Source organism: Cinclus cinclus, chromosome Z (genome assembly GCF_963662255.1).
Source record: "Cinclus cinclus chromosome Z, bCinCin1.1, whole genome shotgun sequence".
NCBI classification, from domain to species: Eukaryota; Metazoa; Chordata; class Aves; order Passeriformes; family Cinclidae; genus Cinclus; species Cinclus cinclus.
Window position 1 is genome coordinate 1,996,238 of NC_085084.1, and position 19,824 is coordinate 2,016,061.

Below are 19,824 nucleotides of genomic sequence, written 5' to 3' on the forward strand. Positions count from 1 at the left end.
CTCCATTTCCTAAGGGCTGGCTGGAAAAAGGAGTATGCTAAATTCAGGGGGCGCTGGCACAATGCCAGTTTTCACAATCGAAATTGTTGTGGAGGGATACACTTCAGATTATTAGCCCAATAATATTGGGGGGGGAAAAAAAAAACAAACAAGAAAAAAAAAAACCAAACCAAACAAACAACAAAAAGCTGTCAGGTAGTGATACTAAAATTACCTCAACTAAAAATGCTGCATGATGAATTTGGGTAGGCCTTTTTTTTTTTTTTTTTTTTTTTTTTTTTTTTTTTTTTTGGTTAAAGGTAAGTTCCTGACAAAAGGTAACCATGCCAGCTCAGAAGAGCCAATGGAGGCAACAGGGTGTTTTTATTTTGTCTCCAAGAGAGGCACCTCAGGTAAGTGGTTGTTTCTCTTTGCCTCCCTTTAAGTGAGACTCAAGAGGTGGAGTGCCAGTGACTTTCTCATATTTGCCTAAAGGGGTTTAGGAAAAAATACAGACACACCTGTGCACAGTAAAGTATAATATCAAAGTTATCTTTTTACAGGAAACATCCCATGGTAAACCAGAACAACAGTTGCAGGACGTGATTCTGCAGAAATAAACCTGAAAGCTCTATAAACTTAGAGTAGCATCCGTAAATCAGTCTTTTTAAATTTTATTCCTGAGTAAACGGAGTTATGCTAGCTCAATGGGGAAGATTGTTTTGATTAACAGGCTACATATGTGACCAGAAATCTTAAAAAAATAATAAATAAAACAACAAAAACCCAAGAAACTCCACCCCAACCCCAAAAACAAACAAAAAAAACCCACCACAGCCAAAAAGGCAAAACATATACATACATATATACATATATATATATACACACATGCACACACACTGACATTTTTTATTAATTTTCAGATTATTTTCATGTGTGCTGCCATCTGTTACTCTCCTGTGCCACCATTTAATTCTTATATTGTGACAAATGCTTCCTACTGCACACCAAACCCACTTCTTCTGTGTTCTTCTCTGACCTTTTTTTGGTTTATGGTGCCTACAGAAAACTCAGAGGATTTGACTCAACTCCAATTTTCAATTGGAAAAAAAACCCATATCTGAACATGCACTAGCTAAGTACTTTTACCTCTGGTTCAAGTGGGCATTTTTTTCTCCTGGATATTGATCTTTCTGTAAAAAGAAAAAAAAAAGAAAAAAAAAAAACCAAAGGAAAAACCCCCAACCAACCAACCAACCAAACAAAATCCCCCCAACATTTCGTATAATGTGTCAGTAAATGGCAATTCTCAAGCTGCAAAAAAAACCCTCCTAAATGTCTCCTACAGCAATGTGGTCCTAAAGTTGGTGTGATAAATAGATATAACAAACATAACCACCTGCCTTTTCATTTTAATCCCTGACATATGACAATTAAAATCAAGTGCAGTTCAGTGAGGAGATCTGTGTTTTAACAGCAGTCTCTTTTTAGAGCCTTGGCATTGAGATTCTTGTTATGCTCTTCCCTTTAATCTGTGAAATAATGCAATGACACAAGGCAAAGTGACAGATGATCAAATTGTCCAGAAAGCTCCTCACAGAGTCCCTATTTCAGTTTTAAAGACCACATTGCCTAAACAGCATAAAGTGTCACCCTAGAATGAGATTTACACGTCTCTGGAAAACTGAGGAGCAGATTAAATTTGAATAATTAATTTTAATGTTTTCATTTATTTTCTTCTGCATTAAAGTTTAACTTGCTTATATCTTTTACATGCAAGAAATAAAACCTAATTCCCAGGGTTCAGTTCTCATTTCAGCCAAAATGAAACAGAAAGGCTCGTGCAGCGTGGGAGGACTGCAATGCAAATTGATTAGGTACAATCTCCACCTTCTGAGTGAGATACCATAATAGATGACAGATTTTTATTTTTTTTTTAAATCACAGAACTAGATGCTACTGAACATGACAGCACTTATTTACAATTGCTCCATTTACCCCAGAATGCCATTATTCCACTTGAAATTTAACTTTTCAGAGGGTCAGAAAATTACAGTGTTGTGGTCCTTCACTACCCATCCTCTCTTGCTCTAATAGAAGGTGTCATTATTGTTTCATTAGAGCTAAAACCAGATAACTTTTTATGGCATTTTTCTAGTGGAGTGCAACACAATCAGAAAATTTAAAAAACTGTAATGGGAAAGTAAGGTGGACCTGCAGAATTAAAAACAAACCTCAGACATACAAAACTCTCAAAAAACCCTTCCTTCATTCTATGGTATTTTGTTTATGATGTATCTTTTAAATGGAAAATTACATTAGGATTATTTAAAAAAAATTAAAATGTTGCTCATATTTTCAGGATCATATTCCCTTAGCAACACAAAATTACATACAGTATTATGGGGAATAAAGAAAACAATAGGAATAATGTTAGGAATCTCTAACAATAACCCACAAATAGCTCTTAAATTCTCATAAAACAGAGATTTAATTTTTAATATCGAACCCCTTTCTAGGACTATGAATTATTGCCGTGAACCTCGGAAAACAAGACTTTGAATCTCCTCTCAAATAAAAGACAACCCTCCTGACAGGTCGTGGAAAGCAGAGTAAATCCTACTGTGGTCCTGCAGGTCCTGTGTGAAATCCTACTGTGATAAATCCCAGTAAATCCTACTGTGGTCCTGTGTGTGTGTGTGTGTGTGTGTGTGTATCTGGGGGGAAGTGAAAAGAATGAAAGGTTTGGTGCCAGATGCTGTGAAAAAGGGTTCAGCACTTGTAACCAAAGAGGCAGGTGTTCTGAGGGAACTCTGAGATATTTTTTGAGTCAAGTGGTCATCCCTGCAGAGGCAGAGCAGCATGGAAGGCACAGCCTGGGTTCTCAAAGGAGAAGAATGAATGTGTCAATTTTGTTTTTCAGTCGACACACAGGTCTGGCTCCCATCATCTCCCTGGGACCTGGCTCACCTTCTCCTGACGTGTGACCCATCTCCTGAGCTCCTGCTGAGGGGAATTCCTCAGCTCTGGCTGAGGCTCACTCAACTCGCTGTGCAAGCCTGAGGATGCAACACACACGGGAGAAAATTGTGGGGATTTCTTGGGGTGGGTGAGGAACCTCAGTGAGAGGTGCTGGAAACAACCAGCATGGAATGGTTTGGGCTGGAAGGGGTTATAAAGATCCCCTAATTCCACCAGTGCCACCCCATCCATGTCAGGGACACCTCCCACTGTCCCAGGTGCTCCAGCCCCAGTGTCCAACCTGGCCTTGGGCACTGCCAGGGATCCAGGGGCAGCCACAGCTGCTCTGGGAATTCCACCCTGTGCCAGCCCTGCCCACCCTGCCAGGGAACAATTCCTAATTCCCAAGATCCCATCCAGCCCTGCCCTCTGGCCCTGGGAGCCATTCCCTGGGTCCTGTCCCTCCATCCCTTGGCAATTGTCTCTCTCCACGTTTCCTGCTCCATCCTCTGCTCATCCTGGAGCCCCCTCTGGCCTGGCTCCAGCAGCTCCAGCTCCTTGCTGTGCTGGCCCCAGGGCTGGGGCAGCTCTGCAGGTGGGGTCTCACCTGGGGCAGAGGGGCAGAATCCCTCCCCATGATAGACCCAGACTCCACTCGTGCCCTCGTGGAGGCACCTACACAAATCCAGCTGATCAGCAAGGTTTGTAGTCTCAGCATCACCACCTAAGGCAGCCAGTGAGTCAAATAAACACCCCCTAAAAAGTCTCACTTTTATTCTTTCATTCAATTAAACTGCATCAGCCAAAGCTGTCTGCTATCCCTCTCTCTCTCTCTCAGAAAATGACAAATCTTAACTTCCTCTCCAATGTGCTGTTGAGGCTTCTAAAAGTTGAGCGAGCTCAGGATTCTGGACCAAAGTACAAAACTAACTCACAATCCCTTTTTATCTTGTGTTATAGCAGCAGTGTTTGAGGTAGCACAGCCAAAGTATAAATAAGACAAACTGAAGAACATCTCAAAGTCAAGAAAAATAAATTCAGATAAAGGAACGTGCAGGCAGGGTCTGTTCCAATATTTATAAATAACATATCAAGCCTTTGAATTTCTGATGCTGCCAAAGGGAGGTCATTAACCATCTGCAGTGTGGTCTTGAAGTTATATTCTGATAGTTTTCTTCTTAATAATTCTTAGCTGAAAATAGTATTGGTGTGTTGTAAGTCTCATTACCTCTTAACAAAGATAACCCATTATGATGGATCTAAATATTTTTACTTCTGTCACTGGAAAAAAGCATATCTGAGTCTTCTTTACAGAGGTGATTTCTTTTCACTAGCTATATATGGAATTGATTTCTAATTGTGAAAATACTTTTCTGCTTAATTATACAACGCAGAAAGGATGGCTTGAAATAGGATTAATATATCTTGTAGTTAATTAAACAGGAAGCTTCTAAGGAGATCACTCCAACAACAAAAGCAATTAAGGTTTGGTTATGTACAGTACATAATTAAGCAGGAAGTTCTTGTAATCCCAAGGACTAACTTTCATAGCTTGTATTTCTTTAAAATAAGAAATTTTCTTGCTTATTTTATAACATTGAAAAACATAGCTCTGTTCTAAAAAAAAAAAGTATTTATATCTTTATGCCTGTTGAGTAGATGTACAGAAACACAAACCAAAAAAAAAAAAAAAGTGAGGAAATTGTGATGAAATTCTGTTGTGATACTTTATATTACAACACTCAAGGTCCTCTTGAACAAGGCACAGATAATTGGTGAAATGTTTAGTAGCAGCATTTCTGTGTCTGTGGTGATTTCCCCTTTAAAGTCTCTTCTCTGCTGAGATTTTTCTTTTCTGTCATGTTTTCTGACAGGGAAACTGCTCTTGCTTTACTTGAGGAGCAAACAGGAGGAATGTTATTAAGCAGAGTGCAAAGAGGGTCTTGCACAGCACATTGCTGTAGAGACACACCTGACTTAACATGGAAATCAAACACAACAAGAAAAAAAAAGCCAAATATTCTGCTTGGATCAACACTTGACTCTGAGCAGGGTGTTATTAGGGAAAATTACACGATGAAACCAGTGAATAGGTTAAAATTCAGAAACCAACAGGGAAATGCTCATATCTACTTTATGTGATACTTTAACATGCTCAGATATGACTATTTCATTTTCTGCTTACTGCTAGGTAAATGTCAGCTGGTTTTAAGCACATTTCCCCCTCTTATGAAGAAAGATGCAAGATGTTTTTCTGCCTTCAAATTTAGAATAATTTGAAACTACTCTTCGACCACCCCTTCTTTATGTTTGTGTCTCAATTTCATTATTTACTTAGCTAAAAAGATACCCTCTCTGCTCCTCATTTGACAAGATAGGAATCAATCTGTTTCTGTGTCCTTTACGCAGGAAATGGAATACAAAAACAAATAGCAGATTTTGAACAAAAATGCTCTGAAGTCAACTAGAATCTTACAATACAACTTCTCTGTGTTTTCAAAGCAGCATAAGAAGAATGCAAAATTGAATCTTATTCAGAGAAAAATGGATTTCCTTGACCCTTGTACATTTTACTCGAGATGCTGGCAGATACATGAAGAAAATATTAAGTATCTTGCTTAGTCAAAAAGTAATATTTGGGAAAATATGTGCAGGGCTAATAAAAAATAACATCCCAGTTAATAAAGCATCAAGTTCTTGGAAAACAGAACTAGGTAGAGATCCATTCCATTCTTTCACCCTCATGGTGCTCTGGCTTTTGCCTCATCTGTGTTTACCTTTTGCTACTTAAAGATAGTTGACCTTGGCAAGGTCGTTTTGCTTCTCTCTGTCATTTTCAGATGAAACAACTGTGACCAACTCTGCTTGAGTCAAAAAACAATTCAGGGGTAGCAGCAAAAACAACAAACACTTTTTTTATTAGGAAAAAGTGGATGCTGTTTTAAAGCACTGTCATGGAAGCAGAGGGCACGAATAAGAAACACATTTGGATCCTTTCTCTTTGTATTCTTTCCTAAGCAGTTATGTTGATATTTTCTGTTTGCAAGGGAAGGCAAGGGAAATATGCCCCTGCTTCATGAATTGAGACATAACATTATTTTAAGCCAGTGGAAACGGTAGCTTGGTAAAACAGGAAGGAATTTAAAACAATGAAAAACTAACATCTTTCCATTAAAAATTCATGTATTGTGTTTTCAGAAAGTGCTGCTATTAAGTAACACCAACACCCCCACTGGAAACACGCAGAAAAAAAACCCAAAAAACCAAAAAAAAACAGACTCAGATCCTGTGTACATGAAAATTCACAACAACCGGGTGATTTTTTGCTTACACTCCCAGATTTTCTGAGGCAAGATCAAAACCTGTTATTGTAATAGGAAATGGGTCATTACTCAATTTGACTTTCATCTGCAGGGGAGTGATACTCACAGAAAAGCTGTGAGTCAGTGAGGGAGCTGGCAGTACTCTCTTGCAGTGCTTTGGATCCGTACAGGATTCCACTGTTTAGGGAAACTTCCCAAGTAATTTTTGTTACTGATGATGAATTTTTTATGTGCCAAAGACAGGCTCTGGAGCACTGATTTAACCCCTTAGTTTTTACAGAAGACTTAACAGGAGAGGGTGGGGAATATAATCCAGGGAACAGAGAGGGACTTTGTGAAACAACATTTTTCTACTATAAACTCTTATCCATAGCTAAATTACAGCTCTTATTTACCCCTAAATTACAGGGTCTTTGTTCCTGTTCATGGTTTAATGGTTTGGGGGCTACAGTGGTGGTGTTGGATCAATGGTTGGTCTTGTTGATCTTAAAAGTCTTTTCCAACCTAGATGATTCTATCAAGGGGACATCACACAAATTTCTATCACAGAATATAATGATGCTATGTCTGTCTGATGCCTGTTTTCTGGACAACTTGCAGCAGAGAGCTCCTGTACTCTGTCTGGCCTTCTAATAATCCCTCTGCATTTTGCCAGAGTAAAATCAATGATTCTACAGATGCTTCAGACTTTGCTACCTAAATTATAGAATTCAGCCTAAATAAAGCATTTAAAAGGGAAAGTAAACCAAGATTTCATGCTGCCTTATTTAATTTCTAGCTTAAATTCAATTACTACTATGAACATTTCCATAAAATGAATTGCAGAGGAACGCTTTGCAAAGTCAAAAGCAATTTAGGAAGGGCAATGCTGAAATGCACAATTTAGTATCATTATTAATGTGAATAATGCATGTAATTTAAAATGATTTAGGGGAAAAAAACTTGTGTTAGAGTGCGACCCCTGGAATGGCCATCAAATACTGCTGGAAGACAACTCTGAGTAGGAAATCAAGACATAACTCCTAATGCCATTTCTGAAAGATGCATGTTTGTTAGAATTGTTAAAAAATATTGGCAGCATACAAAGATTAAAAAAAAAAAAGAAAAAAAAAAAAGGAAAAAAGCTTTTTGCTCATCTTGTCCTCTTAGGTTGCACACTGTCCTAAAAGCAAATAGTGACCATCTAGTTGCAAAACTAAGTCTATGGTTTATGGGCAACTGAAGAAGTGAATAAAGTGATTTGTTTAGCATTCTAGCCTAGGCAATGTGAAGTCAGTAAATTCAACAGTGCACAAATTAGAAGTGGGCATCAGTCTTCACCTGCTTTTGTCTTTGACTAAATCACTCAAGAGCTCTTTGCCCATTATTACCTTATCTTACCACTGGCTGCTTTTTTTTTTTTTTTTTTTTTTTTCAGGAAAATTTATCCATAGCAAAGAGTGGGAAAGATGTGTGATAGTAATTTATTCCCAACGTGCCCTGAGATGCTGCTGCATCCTGTGAGCTACCAGGCTGAGCAGAATGTCACATTGAGAAGCCCCTGAACAAGGTAGGCACAAGAACAAGGAGGTGCCAAAACCCAGTGCCCAAATTAAGTCCTTCAAGTAGAAGTGACAACTGCCAGAAAAGGGATGGTTTTGCATTTGAAAGATAAAATGGTCAATACTTGGTGCGGCTGTAAATATAATTTCTCATCCCAATAGAAAGCACAAAAAGAGGGCCGATCTCTGCACAATTTTCATTTTGCTATCTGAAATCTCAGAACATTAGAACTGTGGGAAATTCCAGCATCAGCCTTGCATTTGGAGAATCAGAGACCACTTTTGTTGCTGTTTCTGTAAAGAGCATTGATTCCTTTCATGGCCCAGTGGTGACATTCGTAGGTTTGTGTTTGTTTTTGTTTCTGCTTTTGTTTTTTTGTTTTTGTGTGTATGCTTTTTACTCAGTGTGAGTATTAAAACAATTAAACCAGAGGCCACACATAAATCTCTTATTTTGCTACTTTAACCATTACTGGTATTAATATATGTTTTGCTACAGACACAAATTGTCAAAAGACAATTAAACAATCCACACAGTTTTCTCCTTATGAGTTATTGAACAGATCTCCAGATGAGTTGTTGAATTGCTATGGTATAGTGATTTCTTATCTAGAAAGATTCTTCAGAATTTATTGCAAATTAACAGATTATTACATCAAAAAATGGGGGAAAGAGTCAGGTGGAACAAACAAGACAAGAAGCAAATACCATGTGACAGAGTAAAAAACATTCCTCATTTTTTAGTGACAGATGAATGCCAGCACTGAAAAAAATTCAGCTAACCAATACTAGATGAAAAATAATGTTCTCTTCCCATATTAAAAAAAAAAAAAGGAGTCACCCCATGTAACTTTCCTGGTTCAAAAATTTCTCTTGTAATTTTAGCTAATTGTCCATCTTTCTCTGTGGCTGGCAGAGACACATTTCCACTTCTGGAAACTACTCTATTGAAATAGAGTAGAAGCTGGGTTTGGCTTAGCTTTTAAATAACAACTCTTTGATTCCATCACTTGGAAGCTTAAACACTGTAAATAAATGCTAGAAAATTATTATAAGTAGATCTTATGATGGCATGATAGAAATGTGTTTTGTATATGTGTAATGAAAAGTGGATAATTATTTGGAATGCAATTTTGCCCTTGTTTTCAAACAAGAGGCAGTTTGATGCAAAAAAGATGGCTATGCATTAAACTGAAAGAATAATTTGATTGCAGCTCTGAGACAATCTAATGGCGTTGATAAAGAATCTCAGTAATATTGTCTAATACTGGAGATTAGTTTGGCAGGAAAATAACCAACCCGAGTCTATTATACCACTGGCAATCATCACACTTTTAAAACGTGTAGGTATAACAGTTGCTCTGCCAATCTTCCAACAATCTGTTTATCACCAAATGCTTTTTCTCTAAAAGTGCTTAGCTGGTTCCACAATCAACAGGAAAAACATTGCAATTTGACATTGCTGTTGCCTCCCAAAAAAAAAACCCAACCCCCCCCCCAAACCAAAAAACCCAACACATCATCAGTTTAAAGATAAAATACTGAAAATACCCTGATATGGTTGCAAAGTTAGGACTAGGATAACACGAACAATTTATGCAGAGGGGGTGGCTGAGTGGGAGGAGAAAGCTCCAGGTGTTTAGAGACACCAAATGAAGTGACACAGAGAAATTTAACTAACAGTAAATAAAGAAATGCTGCCCTGATTTCACAGTTTATAACAGCAGAAAATTAGCAGTAGAGTGGGCATGGATTTTGAGGAAAATGTTAAATCTTTTGAGTTATACCCTCAGCTAGGAAAATGAGATATGGAGCAGTGGAAATCTATCTGCAAGAGCGTTCTCCAAGCATCTGAAACATCAGTTGCACTTCTTTTCAGTAACCTTTACAGCCTCAGTGCCTCATTTTGGGCATAAGGCAGGGAGTTCTCCATCACATCCTTTAATGCCAAAGAACTGAAGAAATGGGAAGTGGGGTGACCAAATGGAAGAACAATCCTGGATTGCATCCCGAAGGAGCCTGAGAACCCAAAAAACTTGCAGCATCCTCCTCAAGGGGATGACAAGGGTATCTTTGAGGAAGCATGTGGGGAATTCAACCCAAGTTTATGACAGAGATAGAGAAGTACAATTTTAGTAATGCCATCTATTTAATTTCCCCTCCATGCCAAGAAAATACATATTTTTCATTGCTAATGGTGACATTTGGGGTAAATAAATGTCACTTGTGGAATCTGGAGCTTGTAGAGTCTAAGCCACAGCACATTTTCAACAACTGCAGCATGATTAAGGTGAGTATTTTGTCCCCCAAAAAATGCACATTCCGTGCCTGGAGACACAAAATACTTCCTATTCCTAAATTATGGATGCAGCAATCCAAAACACTTAAAAACAAAGGCCTTAATTGTTAATGACTGCATTTTATAATACATAGGAGATTCAGAGTTGTCCTTTCTGAGAGAAAACTGAGTAAAACAGTCCCAGCTCCTGACAAAGGAGAATTTATCTCTAGAGTTCATCCAAAAGTGCAAGTAGCATTTGATGCATGATTCAAACATCACCTGTCAGCAAACATTATCCCAGCAGGTGCTCTGAGATAGATGTCAGCACACCAGATTTTAAACTGTTGATAGCAATGGTGTTTAGGCAAGGATACCCCAACAATAACATTTAGTCAGATAAGATTTGTTCAAGTCATCCAACAATAACCCTAAAAGGCAAACAGCAGGCTTTCCCCCCAGTTTTTGCAGGCTTTCTCATGAAAATTAGAAAACATAAAACAAGAAAGGCATGTGGAGAACATCCAAAAGTCACAGAAAGTTGACATGGTAAATATGATATTGGTAAGTCAGCTACTTCAGCAAAATCCAGAATTTTGGGGTAAATGTCTGGCTTTCAGCCCATTTCAGGATACCATGGAATCACTGTGGCCCACAGTTCCACAATTCTTTGTGGAATGGCTGAGGGAGTAGGGCACACAGACACACTGTCTTTCACATTCCTTTCCTTACAAATGTGTTTTGACTGAACTCTGTGAAAGCAGCAGCATGATGATAAACCTTTCAGTCAATGTGTTGTAAGGCTTCAATATAATACCCTGCGTTTTAAGGAAAAGAAAAACCACAAAGAAAAAAACCCAAAACAAAACAAAAACAACAACAAAATACCCAAAAACCAAAACAAAAAACAAACAAAAAACAAACAAAAAATTATAGACATGTCTCTGTTACAGAATCATTGCCTACATTTGAAGCATATGAGACTCTCTCAAGTCATGGACTGAATTTAGAATAACCAGCCTGTAGTAGAAGCTAATGAACACCTCAAGCACTGAAAAAACAACTGGATTCAATGCCTTTTGGGTATTAGTTTTGGAGGGTTTTTTCCTTCTTTTTTCCCAAACATGAAATGTTGAGATCCCTTCTTAAGGAAATATCATTATGTATAATGATTTTCAGGAAAGGGTAGATTGTTAATATTCCCATGAAATTGTTGAATTCAATACATAGCCATATGACAAACTAACTAAAAGATGAGCATTTCTTCACAACTTTCTTTTTGACCAGACATTAAAAATGATTCCTTATAGTTCAAGGATGTGCAGAGACAGCGCAGTTGGTCAGATTAAATTTGAAGGTTCAGGTAAATTCAAATATAAAAAGACTTACAGCAGCATGAAAAGTCTGAAAATATAAGAATTAACTAGGCAGCCCCTTGCCATCTGTAGTTAATTAAAAATACAATGTCATCCATAGGAGAGGAACACACAACAGGAAATTTCTGTGGAGCCTCTGCACACACTTGTTTTGACTGACAGGGCTAAAATGTGATGCAGCCACCTCTCTTTCCTGTGGAGAAATATTTTCATCTTCTTTTCCACCATAAAACACAGCAATGAGATGTTCCTCCTCTACAGAAATTACTAACTGCTCTTCCAACACGCTGGTCTAAGAAACATTCCAGCAGATTCCAGGGTCTCCAGGTATTTCAAAGTTAAATAGATAGGGCAATTTCTCCTTCCTTTTTCAGAAAGTATGTAAACTTGGGAGAAAAAACAAACAAACAAACAAACAGAAAAAAACCCCACAACAAACCAGTAATCATATTCTTAACTTGCTTAGCAACCGTAGGCAAAAAAGCTAATATGTCATAATTTATATGTGAAGGGATTGCAGGGGGTTTAGTAGCCACGTCTCCTGCTATTGAGGCTTCCCACTGAGAACTGCACTGCAAAGTGGCAGCTGACTGACAACACTGCTATTTTCAACAGTTCAAAAAATGTAAATGTGTCAGTGGCTGGTCAAACAACCTTCCACACTGGTGATTAATTGAAATCTCTCACATTAGTGCGTTGTATAAATCACTCCTGGGTTAAAAACAACCCCTGTGCACAAGTTTGTAATGAATTCAGGTGCTGCATCAGTCCTGCTGGCTTCAGAGTCCTGTCAGGAGGTAATTTTGGGCAGCCTCAATTAGACAAAGATAATTTCTACATGTGGGATTCGCTAAGCTGCACAGAGCTGAAAGTAAATATGCTTTTCCAGGGAGCCTTGGAAGGGTGGAAGGGAGGAAAATAAACTCATCTCTCTCAACAAATGAGGGAAATTCAGTGAAACAGGTCTGCAACTACCATTTTTGTTCATTAACAAAGGGAAACTGGGGCTAGTGGAGGCATCCCCGAGGAGATTTTCCTGCAGCTGTGATAACAAAAACATGAAGATATGTTGGGCTTTCAGAGCCTGTGGCAGAGCTGGGATGGTTGCATTCAGAAGCAGAAGAATTTGAATATAAAACTGAACCAGAGAACACAAAGAAGACAAACACCTGGTAAAATCCACGTTAAAATTTACCTGCAACCACTGTGACTGGTCACTGTGGCCAGAGGTCCAGGCATTAACTTTGCCTTGCTTGTCCAGCCGGGCTTTCCTGGGCTCCCAGGCAAACATGTCCATGTTGAGGGTACGGAAAACGCTGGAGGCAGTGATCTGGAAGTCCTGGATGTGTCCTGATTTCATCCCCAGGGGCTCAGAGCAACCTGGAACAGCAGGGTAATATCAGTGGCACTACCTGCCAGGGGTTTAGGTTTTCTGTTATGGCAAAGAAAACCTGCAATGCTTGAAGAAAGAGATGTAATCAAGACTATTGTTGAAGGAACTCAAAAACAAATAAATGAAAAATAGTCAATTCAAGGCACTTTGTTTCAACAATTGCTTGGGAGAAATCAACATATTTTATCCAGGCATAAATTTGTGAAGTGAAACAAAATGAAAGGATGACTTTTGTCTCTGCTTATCTTATTTTTTATTTTCCTTAGCTGCAGAAAAATATTGTTTCCCCCATTCGGTTTAATTTTCCTCATGCTTTTATGCCACGTCACATCAACCATGTGTTTGCTTACTGAAGAAACATTATTTTTTTCTTAAAACCACTGCCAAAGTAAAATATTAAAAAGCACTGAGCTCTCTTACACTTTTGAATTACTTGACATCTAGTAAAAAAAATCCAGAAAGCCCAAAATCCCACTGAAGGAGGAGGAAAACCATTGTGAAGGAGGGAGAATAGTAGGAGGATATCACTTAGGAGAAATTGATAGTTAATGGCTTATTTGTTTGTGGACATCCCACACCACTGAGTTATTATGACTGTAGAAAAGATAGATCTTGGGCTTCTCCCATCTCTGCTCTGCATGAAAAAAGATAAAAATAAAAATTGATAAGTGGCTCTGTGTTCCTCTGCTTTGCTGTTTTGTTCTAGGAATGTGGGAGGTACATTTGGATGCAGAAGAGGGAAGAGACAAGCTGAAGCAGCACTGAAACAACAGGACTGGGAACCAAAGAAGGCAGAGTAGCAGCATGTTTTTAAGATTTTAACAAAAAGAATATCAGAAAAAGAAAGGCAAATGCTTGGGAGAGACAAGGGTGGGAAGAAGACGGGAAAGGTGGATGTATGGCTAGGGGGTGGAGTGATGTTTGACAGGTGAGGTAAAGTGAAAGATGGAAAAGATGGAGATGAGAACATAAATTAAGAAGCTGTTCTCTCATTTCCTCCCTGTCCCAAAAGTGAAAAACCTGCATCTGTGCAGTTATACTACTATCAGCGTGATCTTCAATGCAGTATCTCCCATATTTAAAATTTGATTATTGATGTGCTTCATGTTAAATTAAAAAACAAAAAACAAAAAATAAAAAACAACCAAACCACCCCCCCAAAAAACAACAACAACAAAAAAAACCCCACAAAAAACAACAACAAAAGACCCAAATGAAAACCCAAGAGAAAACAGTTAGCTTTTGAAAAAAGAAAACGAAAACAAAACAAACAAAAAAGCCCCCCCAGTCTTTCATAACTGATTGCTGGTGCCCAAATGGAAACGGCATAACCTTGTCTGTAGAACGGAATAATTCAAAACCACAACAAAACAGTTTTCCAGGGAGTGGGAGGGAGCAATTGACAGTAGAAATAAGAGAGACTAATCTGGTGCTTTGGAGAAGGACTTTGCTTATTATTAAATTCTGAAGTATCACTCCAGGATCACAACGACAGTCAGCAAGAATGTTTCATCCGAGGAATCTGAAGGAGGCTCCTGACACAAAACCATGGGTTGTCAAAGCTGTGATTCAGTGCTGACCCAATCCATCAAAACCAGTTCTATCTTTTCTGAGCATTATTATTGATTTATGAAAGAGCAGCTGTGCCTGCCTGTGTGCCTGTGCATGCGTGCATGAATTAATGGGATTTTACACTCGCCTGCCTTCTCTGTGGCCCCAAAGGGGGTGGGAAGATAGGTGTTAAAGGTAACGGGAGAAAGTGAGAAGAGCAGTGAGAATCTGAAGAGGCAAACGTGATGCAGACAGGTGTCAGGACGTCTTGGTGCTGTGTCAGAGAGCAGCAGCTTCCCAGCCACAGGAGGTCGTGGCTGTTTGGGTGACTGAGCCATAACCTACAGCACAAAGGACAGGATCACCAAACCAGCCCAGGGCTTTGTGTCATCCCTCACAGCTGTGTGCTTGCAGCAATGCTTATGTCTCCCTGAAAAATATCTCCTCTGCACTGCGCCTTTAACTTTGCTTTTCTATATCCCTGTGAAAGGATTCAATTTCCATTTTCATCTTTTAAGATCTGTTGGGGTTAAAGGCAGCTGATGCAGACGCATGGCTACACCCAGTGGAGCATCTTAGGCTAGAATGTTTGAGATGATTTGGATACCTCCATCTGTAATAAGCTATACCTGATACCTCTGCATGTTTAAATCTAACTAGGTATAAGTTTTCAGGTCTCATTTGGTCTAGATCAATGAAACAGAAGTAGGCAAATGAGACAGTGGGGATTAGAACCTGAAAATTGGAAGGATCTACACAAACGTGACTCTTCAGAGGGCAGAATTTTTTACTCTTCAGTCTGCATCCCATACCACACCCCTCATGTACCTCTTCTTTTGAGGAAGCTCAAGCCCTCAAAGGAAATATTCAATATCCAATGTAGCAAAGGCAAGCCCACAAATGGATCTGCATGCAATCTGCATAAGCCTTGTCTTGGACAAAGATTTGTGCAATATTGGCAAAAGGAACATATGGCAATTCTTTGAGAGCAAAGGTGATTTTGTTTGGATTCATACTGTGATATACTAAAAAATGAGAGATTTACAAAAAAATTCTTTGTATTTTTGAATCATACAGTGGTTCGAATTGAGAGGGACCTTAAAGATCATCTAGTTGCAAATCTAAGTCCAACCCCTTTGCCATGGGCAGGGACACTTTTCATTAAACCTGGATGCTTTAAAGCCCCATCCAACCCATAACAACTTTTTGTTATAAATAACAAATGCAGAATTCCTCTCCAGAGTGCACAATTCTGAGGACAAATGGGGAAGGGGAACCTACCCTTAACTGCAGGTGTGATGAAGCCCCTCTGTGTGTCAGTTTTGTGTGAATGGTGCCTACAGGGAGTGTTAGGATAAAGAAATAGTTAATAATATTATTATAGGGAACAACAAAGGAGATGAAAATTACACACTCAGGTGCTTTCTCTGAGTGAGTCCTACTCAAAGATGTTCAGATTCTAGGGGCCAACATCCCCCTGCAGGAACTAAGAAACCCCCCAAAACCCCAGGAGCTGGCTGAATTGGTGCACAGGCTCCAACAAACACCAAGGTGAGCAGCACACTGCAGGAGCTGCCTGCAGGAGGGCAGATGCTTGAGAGCAGGAGTGAGCTCCATGAGTGAGGGACACTGTTGTGTGGACACTGATCTGCTGCTAAAAACAACAGCTTGATGCTGCAACTAATAACAGCTTAATGAGTAAAGGCATTCTAACAAGCAGCTGCTGTAATCTGCTTCTCCCCTCACATCAATACTCCATGAAGGGAAAGGGAGGGTGGGACACAGAGATGTGCAAAACACAAATAAGGCAGGAACACAGGGCCATGAAAATTAATGCCTAATTTATTGATGGTTAGCTCCACTAGCATTGATCCTGGTTTTCACTAAGATCAGGCTGTGGGTCCTGGTAAGTAAAGCTATTTATGAGACTAAAGCAGATTGCACTGAACATTTTGCTGAAGTTTGTCCCAAGAAGGAGCTAGCCTTTATGATGGTCCAATGCTGCAAGTCTCCCTCTGCTTTATCACTCACTCTCTTCTCTCTCACCAGAGCATGTTAGAGAAGGCAGACCTCTCAAAGTGCTTTTCCACCCAAGGCAGACCACCTGGAATTAAGAATTAGTCTGTGCAGTTACACCTTTCATTCAATAAGTTTGAAATTGTTCTGCTGAGCCTCGACTGTCCACAGTTTAAAGAAATTATGACCTTGACACTGTTAGGAGACCACTGAAATTAATTCACTTCACTAGCTTTCACAGTTCTTTGAGCAAAACAATTCCTAGTCATTCTGGCAAGGACTTATCCTTAATTGTGGTTCCATAAGTGGAAGACAAAAAAAAAAAAAATAAAAAAATCTAATAGAACAAAGAAGCTAGACAGGATTTTCTATTTACTCTTAAACCTATATATATTGGAAAAAGGGCTACACTGAGATCAATGCATTAACTTTTCATTTCTGAATCTGGTTTTGACTGAGAATTGTTTAACTCCAGCTGTTTTGATGTATCACTTGTGAGCTGGATGACTATTGTTTGTAGAGTAAACAGGCAGCCACATAAAAATCACTCCTAAATGAATCTGTGGAGTGCTCTTGCCAGTAAAACGTTTACCTCTTGAAAAAGGATAAAAAGTTTACATGCTTTTTTGAATTTGTAGGGGAACACAGCTCTTGCAGAAGGTGGCTAGAGGTCAGGCTTTACATTTCAGAGCTTTAATACAAATCTGAGGAAGGTTTATATTGGGTCCACTCCATTTACTTTTTGCTACAAGACGCTATCCCTTCTTTTGTTAAACCCATAAAACAAATCAAAAGTGAAATCTTGATTAAAGCAGCCCAACCAAATTATATCCTATTGGACTGGTCCTCCACGGCAGGAGAAGCAGGGTCATCCCTCTAAGGATGTCACACGGCACAGGGGCGGTGTCACACAACAGCCAGGAGGAATTACCCAAATCAGGTGTGACAGTTGCTGCTGCTGTGGGTCCACAGCACTGCACAGCCAGCTCTGGGGCTCAGAAACCACTTTCAGACCTTGGGTTAGGTCCCTGCCTTGTAGTCTGCTTTAGGCTGGTATATTACGAGTCCACATAGCCATCAATACATGTTAAAACTGTCAAATGACCTTTTCTAGGTTGACCAACTGGAGATTAACCCAGAAAAGAGATTACTAAGTGTTACTGGGTTTATACCACACAGCCCTACTACTGTTCCTGTCCCACTGCAAGTGACCATCCTCATCCAGCTAAGTGTTGCTGATTTTATAGCATAGATAAAAAAAGGATGAAAGCTGTAGGTGTAGGAGAAGAGATTACAGGCAGCCTTGCCCCTGATAAATCACAATTGTACTAATTACCAAAGAAGAGGAATAGCCTTGCCCTTAATGGGTCACAGTTGCGAATAATAAAGATAAGTGTGATAGAAAGGGTGAGTTGGCTGGTCAGGAGGATCCTTGAGGAAGAGAACCTGGACAAAGAGGACCTTGAGGAGGTAGAGGAGCCCTGAGGAAGAAGGAATGATCCAGAGAGACACAAAGAAGAATGAAACAAGGAAGAGTGTTGCTGCAGTAAAAGATGTGCTGTGAGGTCAGCCTAGGTCTGATGGAGTCAGAGCCTGTGTTGGAACCCCGAGTTTTGAGTTTTCTGTGCTTTCTGGCACTGACTCCCTGGAGAACACTGCTTTTGACTGAGGCCTTGGGGAAGGCTCCCAAATTGGAGTGATGGAGTTAAAATCACTGGTGTGCAGTTAAATAGAAGTGTGGGACTTCACATGGTGGATGGTTTGGAATTTGAGTTTTTTATAATATAGTAATAGGTGTGGGACAAGATGGAGGATTTTGGGTGTTGTCTCCTTCTCTGCTCTTCTTTCTCCATGATTTCAGGCAGTAGTTTTTCGTAGGAGAGTTAGTGCAGCACTGTGGGTCACAGGAGTTTGGTTATTGGGTCAAAAGTATAAATAATAAAGGTGCTAACTCTCTATTGGACTGTTTAGTTTTAAAAGACCTTGTAACTAGCTAGATTTGCCTTCATTTTGGTCACTTTTAGCTGGTAGCTGGAAGTGTTGCAGAACTTAGACAAGATTTACAAAATAACCAAGTCCAAAGGAGAAATTCATCTCCTTTGTGTTTTTAATCCTGACTCTGAGTGAAGGCAGAAGAAAATGAAGACAAGCCACTAATTAGGTGGTGCAGCTAACACTTTTACAAGCTGCTGGAGCCTGCAGTCATAGTCAAGCCAGGTGAAGCCCTGCAGTCAGAGTCTGCAGTTGGAACCTACAGCAGGAGCTTGCTGCAGCAGAGTCAGGATGTCTAATCTGTAAAGAAGAATAAACCAGGACCCTTTTCAAACTGTTGGATGAGAGTCTGTGTCTTGGCTCATATCCACCCCCAACAAGAGGTCTGCTGCAACAGGGAGCACCTGGATGAAGCCGGGCTGGCCACGAGCACCTCGCGGCGGAGCGAAACGCGCGCGGTGAGGAACACCTGAGTGGGATGGGAGGGCTGGGGGCTTTGGAGGTCCCACCTGTGAGCTCGCAGCCCAGAAGCTCCATCCTGAGGGTGCAGTGCCTCCTGCACACCTGGGGGTACAGCCGGATGTACTGGGCTTTGATGGGTGGTGTGAAGGAGTTGGCGTACGGGGTGTTGTTGTCCACGTTCCCACGGAACACCTGCAGGGAAGCAACGTTTGCACAAAAAAAAAAAAAGAAAAAGAAAAAGAAAAGGTGTCAGGAGGATCCTTGGAGTGCCAGTGAGCTCACATGTCTCAAAAGCACCTGTACTGTTCTATTTGTATGTGGTTTTCCCCAAAATGCAGCTGTTTTAGTGCTTCCAGTGCCTCACACTGGTTTTCTCGGCCGAATGTCCTACCTTGGTGTCACATCGTGATGGGTTTGCCACCTGTGCTGAACCAAGGTCTCTGTCTTGTCATTCTTAGAAACTGAAGCTCCTAATGCAACTACATTATGCCTTTTTCTCCTGATTAATGTATAAAATAGTCCCAGTTCAATTTAGCCTGCAATTATTTGCACTGATTGACGTTTATTTTTTTCCTCTCTGGTTCAAGAACCTGATCCAGCTCCCACTGAAGTGCACTGCAATTCTCCCAACGATCACAGGGGGGATGAATTAAATCCATCAGCATTTTTCTATTCACCCCTCACTCTAACCAGACACTCCCGTCCTGTTTCCCCCTCTCTTTATGCACACCTTCACATAGCATTTTAATTTCCTAACAGAGAAACTACATTTAATGCTGTGCAATGCCTCATTCTATGCAAACTTACATAGTAAAGGTTTTTGTTTTTCCAGCTCTGTGTGCACAGCTCCATCAAAAATAAGTGGCAACTATAAATTGTAAAAACACACACCCCACTGGATGATACTGTTTGTGCAGCACAGAGATTAGCATTGATGAACGGGCTCCGTGTT

The 19,824-nt window shown here is 39.9% G+C and overlaps 1 protein-coding gene across 1 annotated transcript in view; it reads right to left on the reverse strand.

Annotated features, from left to right (window-relative positions):
• EDIL3 (EGF like repeats and discoidin domains 3) overlaps positions 1-19,824 on the reverse strand; it is a 229,900-nt gene that overhangs the window by 30,700 nt on the left and 179,376 nt on the right. The window contains exons 8-9 of the mRNA XM_062514022.1: positions 18,920-19,064; positions 12,654-12,838 (exon numbers count right to left, since the gene is read on the reverse strand). Of these exons, the coding sequence (XP_062370006.1) occupies positions 12,654-12,838; positions 18,920-19,064 (330 nt within the window). The remainder of the gene's footprint in view (positions 1-12,653; positions 12,839-18,919; positions 19,065-19,824) is intronic.